Consider the following 7,742-nt stretch of genomic DNA (forward strand, 5'->3'; position numbering starts at 1 on the left):
GGCAGGCAAAAGTAGATATGCGTGGCATAGAGTGAAGTAGAGTTGTGTAGAGTGCAGCAGAGTGGCATAGAGTGGAGCAGAGTGACATAGAGTGGAGCAGAGTGGCATAGAGTGGCATAGAGTGGAGCAGAGAGGCATATAGTAGAGTTAAGTGTAGAGTTGAGTGGAGTAGAGTGTCGTGGAGTAGAGAGCAGTAGCATAGAGTGGTGTGTGCAGAATGGAATTGAGTGGAGTGGCATGGCATAGGGTGTTGAGTGCAAAGTGGAGTAAAGTGCCACGGAGAAGAGTGGCATAGAGAGGAGTACTGCGACAGAGTGGTGTGGCATGGAGTAGCTTGGAGCAGAGTGGTGTAGCATGTAGTGAAATAGAGTGTAGTGGGAAGGTATAGAGTTTTGTAGAGTGCCTGGGTGGAGTAAAGTGTCATAGAGTAGAGTGTCTCAGAGTGGAGTGGTATAGAGTGGGTGGATTGGAGTGGAGTGGAGTAGAGTGTAAGAGTGTCTCAGAGTGGAGTAGAGTGTAAGAGTGTCTCAGAGTGGAGTAGAGTGGAGTAGAGTAGAGTGGAGTGGAGTGGAGTGGAGTGGAGTAGAGTAGAGTGGAGTGGAGTGGAGTAGAGTGGAGTGGAGTGGAGTGGAGTGGAGTGGAGTGGAGTAGAGTGGAGTGGAGTGGAGTGGAGTGGAGTGGAGTGGAGTGGAGTGGAGTAGAGTGGAGTAGAGTGGAGTAGAGTGGAGTAGAGTGGAGTAGAGTGGAGTAGAGTGGAGTAGAGTAGAGTAGAGTGGAGTGGAGTGGAGTAGAGTGGAGTGGAGTGGAGTGGAGTGGAGTGGAGTGGAGTGGAGTGGAGTAGAGTGGAGTAGAGTGGAGTAGAGTGGAGTAGAGTGGAGTAGAGTGGAGTAGAGTGGAGTAGAGTGGAGTAGAGTGGAGTAGAGTGGAGTAGAGTGGAGTAGAGTGGAGTAGAGTGGAGTAGAGTGGAGTAGAGTGGAGTGGAGTGGAGTGGAGTGGAGTGGAGTGGAGTGGAGTGGAGTGGAGTGGAGTGGAGTAGAGTGGAGTGGAGTAGAGTGGAGTAGAGTGGAGTAGAGTGGAGTAGAGTGGAGTAGAGTGGAGTAGAGTGGAGTAGAGTGGAGTAGAGTGTCTCAGAGTGGAGTAGAGTGGAGTAGAGTGTAAGAGTGTCTCAGAGTGGAGTAGAGTGGAGTAGAGTAGAGTAGAGTAGAGTAGAGTAGAGTAGAGTAGAGTAGAGTAGAGTAGAGTGGAGTAGAGTGGAGTAGAGTGGAGTAGAGTGGAGTAGAGTGGAGTAGAGTGGAGTAGAGTGGAGTAGAGTGGAGTAGAGTGGAGTAGAGTGGAGTGGAGTGGAGTGGAGTAGAGTGGAGTAGAGTGGAGTAGAGTGGAGTAGAGTGGAGTAGAGTGGAGTAGAGTGGAGTAGAGTGGAGTAGAGTGGAGTAGAGTGGAGTAGAGTGGAGTAGAGTGGAGTAGAGTGGAGTAGAGTGGAGTAGAGTGGAGTAGAGTGGAGTAGAGTGGAGTAGAGTTGACTAGAGTTGACTAGAGTTGACTAGAGTTGACTAGAGTTGACTAGAGTTGAGTAGAGTTGAGTAGAGTTGAGTAGAGTTGAGTAGAGTTGAGTAGAGTTGAGTAGAGTTGAGTGTCTTAGAGTGGAGTTGAATGTCGTAGACTGGAGTGGTGTGGATTGGAGTAGATTGTCAGAGTAAAGTGGCGTAGGGTGACAGAGTTCTGGAGTAAATGTGTGTGGCATAGAGTATTATGGAGTAGACAGGCGTGGCATACAATGGAGTTGAATGTCATGGACTGGAGTGGCACAGAGTGGAGTAAAGTGGCAGTGTGTGGAGTGATTCATATTATATGTGCCAGCTTGAAGCTGCTGTCTCCGTTCCAAAATCCTGGGGTTGGTGAGTATTTGGGTGGTTGAATGATTGTGTTTGTGGGCAAGGGGGGGGGCATGAAATCTAAATAAGTAAAATCCAAAGTAGCAAAATAAAACCAGCTGAACTGCTGCCTACAAATGAAGAGAAAGGAAGTGAAGGGGAAGCAGATTCCAGCCAATGGTGAGTAACGGGGGCTCTAAGCCCATTTTAGATTTGTTTAAGATACAATCGACCTTTAAAGATAGTGCCTGTGCGCTGCAAGACCCAACAACAGGAGGATTGCGCAAAATATGCAGCTTCCATGTTTTTTGTCAACATGTTTCTGTGCCTCAATATTGCCCCCTATGGGGTGGGCACCGTCCTCGCGACTACAGGTATCTCACAACAAATACCAGCCCCTGGTTCACAGAGCATGTTGCACAAGTCCAGCCAAAATATCTTGTGTTTGTTTTTTCCATAGGATGAGGCAACAGAGGTGGAAACATCCTTCCTTCGTAGAACAGGTGCACCTTGGGCAGAAGCCGTGCGAGCATCCCTCCTTCACAGGACAGGTCGGGCAGCAGCAGCACAAACCTTCCCCATCACAGGGCATGTGCGAAGCTGGCAAGAACAGGGCAGGATTTGCCTCATCACAGGATTGTACAGCAGGGCGGAAGCAAAGTAATGTTCAGTCTCTGGCGCAAGGAGGCAAGTCCAGCCTTCTATCCGCGGCAGGACAGCTCGAGCGCGGCAGACTGGCTGGAGCTGCCCTCGCTCACAGGACGTGCGTAGTTAAGGCATGAGTGACATGCCAGTTATAGAGCGATTCCTGCAGCGGAAGCTTAACTTACTGAGAGGAATGTACAGGTGGATGAGTGAGTGAATACTAGAGTCCTGACATCATTCTCGGGCAGGTGAGATTTGTCGTCAGCCCGGCTGCTGTCACTCTCAGACCTGTGATGTGTGTTGACTCTTTGGTTTCCCACATATTGAGAAGTTGACGTAACCTAGCCGGCCTTTGTGATTTGAAGCAGCCCAGCCACAGCCCGAGTAACTACTACGGGAACACCCTCTACTTAGGTAGCACCGCACGCTCACTGAGAGACTCCAGACAATACAGAATTCCGCAGCAAGACTCATCCTCGACCTGCACAGATGGGCACACATCACACCCCCTCACCGCACGGCACTGCAGCCAATCCTATACAAGTGGCGGTTCATAACACCGACCCACACACACAAAGCCGTTCACAACACAGGGCCAGCATACACCAACAGGAGCACCACTTTCCACCAACCGACCCCTTTACGCCGCCTCCCTCGCGGACACTCCGCGGATCCACCGATGCAACAGCGAGGACGCCCATCCTCTCACCTGGCGACCAAGGCGTGGAATGACTTCTCCCTGCACCTTAGGACCGCCTCATCACCCCAGGAGTTCAGGAAAGGACCAGACCTGGCCGTTCCACTGAGCAGTATACCACCAAGCGAACAACAATCTCAGCGCCTTGAGACCCTCACGGATGATTTGTCGCGCTATATAAATAACCATAATTCATTCATTGACTGAGTAACTCTGCTCTTGGAAGGCACAAGGGTGTCAACCTCTTAAAGTTTGGAATGCACGCTCACCAGGCACTGTGCTCCACCTGTTCAAAATGCTGAGGGCCGTCACCCAATACACGTGAGCAGCACCAGGACATTTTATGCTACGTGACGTGGACCCCCAACCCTCCCATCTGTCGCCCACTGCAGCAGTGCCGACGACAGACCCGCCCCCAGTCACGCTTGCCATAGCGCCCTCTGCTATGCACTGCACGCTCATAGTTTTGCAGTTTCCTGCTAGAAAGACAAGGTCATTGTTTTCAACTTTGAAGAACACCCCCTCATTCACAGAGCCCACCAGCATACGTGATAGAAAGAAACTTGAACTCTGCTCAAGGGCAGCAAGCGCTATATAGATCCGATTGCGATGCAATATTATATGCTACTATTATTAGGCGATTGTGCATCTCTCGAGCTTTCTTGGCGCTAGAAAGGCAGATAGTTTATCATCACCGACATCTCCACACATTTCAAAACCCACATCTCATGGTGGTCCCTAAAAGCAAAGAGGAGGGCGTGCTCTTAATTGTGGAAGGAGGAGGGGGTATACATTGCGTAAAGTAGGTGGCAGACTATGATCGGCCTCCTAATGTTCCAGAAATGGGATCTGGACTAAGAAGAAGGACACAGACAAGGTCCAAGGGTGATCAGGGCCGGTAGGGGTCACTGTACCTTTTCTGCTGCAGCAGGTGAATCTCGTCCACATCCGGGTCCCAGGGGTCATCGGTCACAAGCAGGGAGCGCATAGCGCTCCGAAGGTTGAAGAAGAATCCGCGGCTCCTCGCCGAATATATCCCCATCTCCGAGCAGGGGGTTGTGTCCCGGGAAGAAGGGGTCAGCGAGCATCAGCTGTCCTGGTGGGGTGAGGTCATGACCGCAGAGCCCCTCCAGCGGCGCACCCTCTCAGGTGTGTGTAGAGCAGGGACCCCGGCTGGATGCCACCTCTGCTCTGAGCTCCTCTCGTCTGGCAGATGAGAGCCGAGGCCAGCCCTGCCTCAGCCTTCAGCACACACCCTCTGCTCAGGTGCCCAGGTGAGCCAGGGGTCAGATAAGAAGGCCGCCTGGGTGTCAGATAGAGCGGTGCGCCCCAAACCGGTCCAGACCCCCCAGCAGCGGCTGGCTCCCCCCGGATGCTGGCACCTCTCGGGAGCGGGCACGGATGCTTTTTAAGAGCAGGGCAGCGGGAGGGAGGCAGGGAGGGTGCCATGTGAGTTAACTGCACTTGGCACCTGCGCCAACTTTTAGGACAGGCACGAATTCCTGCCGGAACGGACACACCCCTCCTGAAATTGTCTTTGTCTTAAAGCGATAGCGCGTCGCCCTGTTTGGACACAAACAGAGCCCAAGCGGCGATCAATTAAAGTCTGTGTGCTCAAGGGGGAGAGGTGTGCACAGTGACACCATCCTATGGGCTGTCTCCCTCACGCACAAATCCTCTCTCGCCTTCTCCCAATCTCAACCACCCTCTGTGATGGGCGAGGGTTGGGGACGGGGTGTCTGAGGGGCCATTCAGGAGGGTTCTGCTCGTTTAATCATCCACAGAGACCCCGCGATTCAAATCTTAATGGCAAACTGCACTGATAACGTTATTAATTAAGATCGCCTATTGTTTATTTTGGGTTCATCCGAGCTTCTTGCCTGAACCGGTATAAGTGTGCCGAGCCTTCTGGTTTCACATCAGTTCTGTGCCTTGCATAGCGCCCAACTGCCCCAGGTCATGCGATTGACTTTGAGCCTCTCCTGTTTTATAGGGCGACAACGCTAAGCTTTCTGGGACATGTAGTTTTACTTTTCTCATCACAAGCACTGTCCAGAAGTCCCACCATGGTTGGTGTTGATGGCTGACTGCCAGGGCTGGTCCGCGGGCGCCATGCTGAGGAGGGTCCAGTTGCCAGCCATGGGTGAAAGGTCAGACCTTGAACCAAACCTGTTAAACCCTCGCGCGTGCAGGCATCAGCAGGGCACACAGTGCGTTTTGGGAAGAAATGCGCTTTAGTGCCAGCAGTTAGGGCACACTGTGAGATTATTGCACTGTACTGACGGTAAGAGCTTTTTTATAAGATTCATGGAATTAAAAAAAAACATGTTTTAAGAGTGATTTTTGTATATCTAGGTTAAAATGGTAATAAGACCGTTTTTACAAATGCTACAGTATCTCAGTAGCAAAAACCGGATGCCAACACCCACGCCATTGAATGGAGTGTGAGCAGGACCACCTTTACCACCCTCTGGACTCACACAGGGACACATCCCCTCCTCGCCCCAGTCCTTACACATGTGAGGAGGCAATTAAATGTTTACTCATGTTTGAGTGGCCAATGGGTTTTACCCATTTACATTACAATTGTATTGTATTGTAATTACAATTATATAGCGCTTACTACCCCTGACGAGGCGTCAAAGCGCTTTTTCAGCGAGTAGCACGCTACTCCAGGACCCATAGAGGATTAGTGTTGAATTAGTATAGTGAAACATGCAAGTAAATTTCAAGTGGTGGATAGGTTAGTCTGTAATTTGGATTCGGAAGGATAGCAGAAGGATAGAAGAGGGAAAAGGTAAAAAAAGGTTTGTATGTATATACCGCTTGTTACTCCTGATGGGGCGTTGAAGCGCGCTACTCCGGAAACCCATAAAGGATTAGAGCTGAATTAGTATGGTGAAATCTGAAAGTAATTTGAGTGGTGGATATTAGTCAGTTATTTGGAGTGAGAAGGATAGCGGAGGGATAGAAGGGAAGAAAGGTTTGCATTCATGTAGCACCTGTTACCCCTGATGGGTGTTGAAGTGCTTCTCTCGCGAGTAGAACGCTACTCCGGAACCCATAAAGGATTAGTGTTAAAAATTAGTATAGTGAGGTATGAAGTAATTTGGGTGCTGGATTTGTTATTCGGTTATTTGGATAGAGAAGGGCAGGTTGCCGGATAGAAGAGGGAAAGAGGTTTGTATTTATATCGCGCTTGCTACCCCTTGATGGGGTTTTGAAGCGCTTTATTGGCAAGTAGCACGCTACTCTGGAACCCATAAGGATTACTGTTGAATCAGTATGGCAAAACATGAAAGTAATTTGAGTGGTGGATATGTTAGTCAGTTATTTGGATTGAGAAGGGTTGGGGAGGGGTAGAAAAGGGAAAAAGGTTTGCGTTTATACAGCCCTGGTAACCCTGATGGGGTGTTGAAACGCTTCATTGGCGAGTAGCACGCTACTCTAGAACCTATAAAGGATTAGTGGTGAATTAATATAGTGGAATATGGAAACTGAGAAGTGGACATGTTAGTCTGTTATTTTGCTTGAAAAAGATAGTGGAGGGACAGAAGAACAGAAGAGTGAGATATTTTTTTTTTGAGGTCATTGCAGTACGAGGAGGCTTTTGGATGAGTAAAAAAGGGGTTTTTGAGGAGAAGAGTCAGAAGGAGAATTTATAAAGGTTTGTTTTGGGGATCGGTATAGTAAAATAGGTGTCAGATGATGCAAGGAGGGGTAGAGGAGAAGAGAGTCTAGAAAGGGTTACTTTGGGATCATAGTAGTGGTATGGGGTTTGGGATAAAAGAGAGAGTGGATGTAGAGGATATATTGATAGACGTGTAGGGTGAGAGATAGGGTAATACATTGGAAAGAGTAGTAGAAAGAAGTTTGAGATGAGTCAGAAGGTTGGGCAAGAGGATATAGTGAGAGAAGTATAGGCTTAGAAAAAGGGAAGTGCATTGGAAATGCTAAATTAGAAGAAAGTGATAAATATATAGATCCATAAGTACATTGAAAGTATATAGATGCATAAAGGAGGTAAGTATATATAGATTAAAGATATTGATAGAGGTACAGGATGAGAAATAGGGTAGTGCATTGCATATGCTTTTTCAGGAGAAAGGTAACAGACACACAGATCCAAGTACACGGAAGGTACATAGATGCACAATGGAAGCAAGTACATGTAGACCAAAGATGATTTTTTATTTTATTTATTTATTTGTTTATTTACAACAACATAATTATTCTTCATGTTTATACAAGGCATTACACAAAGATAGGTACATATCTCTTGTGAAAATAAATGCTTATATACAGAGGAATATACTGTAAATTTCTGTTTACGTATGGTGCTTATGTGGGGAAGAGCCAATTCTTGAGTAGTTTTCTGAAGATAAGGTGGTTGTCGGTGGATCTCATGTTGGGGGGTAAAGAGTTCCAGAGTTTGGCTGCTTGAAGAGAGAAGGATGTGCCACCCATGGTTTTTTTCTTGTATCTTGGGATTTTGAGACGAGATGCCCCTTTAGAGCATAGGTTCCTTT

The 7,742-nt window shown here is 48.5% G+C and overlaps 1 protein-coding gene across 1 annotated transcript in view; it reads right to left on the reverse strand.

Annotated features, from left to right (window-relative positions):
• The window catches only part of LOC146813354 (transient receptor potential cation channel subfamily V member 6-like), a 255,753-nt gene extending 251,051 nt beyond the window's left edge, over nt 1-4,702 (reverse strand). The window contains exon 1 of the mRNA XM_085620168.1: nt 4,128-4,702. Within this exon, the coding sequence (XP_085476294.1) occupies nt 4,128-4,255 (128 nt within the window). The 5' untranslated portion in view covers nt 4,256-4,702. The remainder of the gene's footprint in view (nt 1-4,127) is intronic.
• Nucleotides 4,703-7,742: the final 3,040 nt, after the last annotated feature.

Source organism: Triturus cristatus, chromosome 7 (assembly GCF_964204655.1).
Source record: "Triturus cristatus chromosome 7, aTriCri1.1, whole genome shotgun sequence".
In the NCBI taxonomy this organism is placed as follows: domain Eukaryota; kingdom Metazoa; phylum Chordata; class Amphibia; order Caudata; family Salamandridae; genus Triturus; species Triturus cristatus.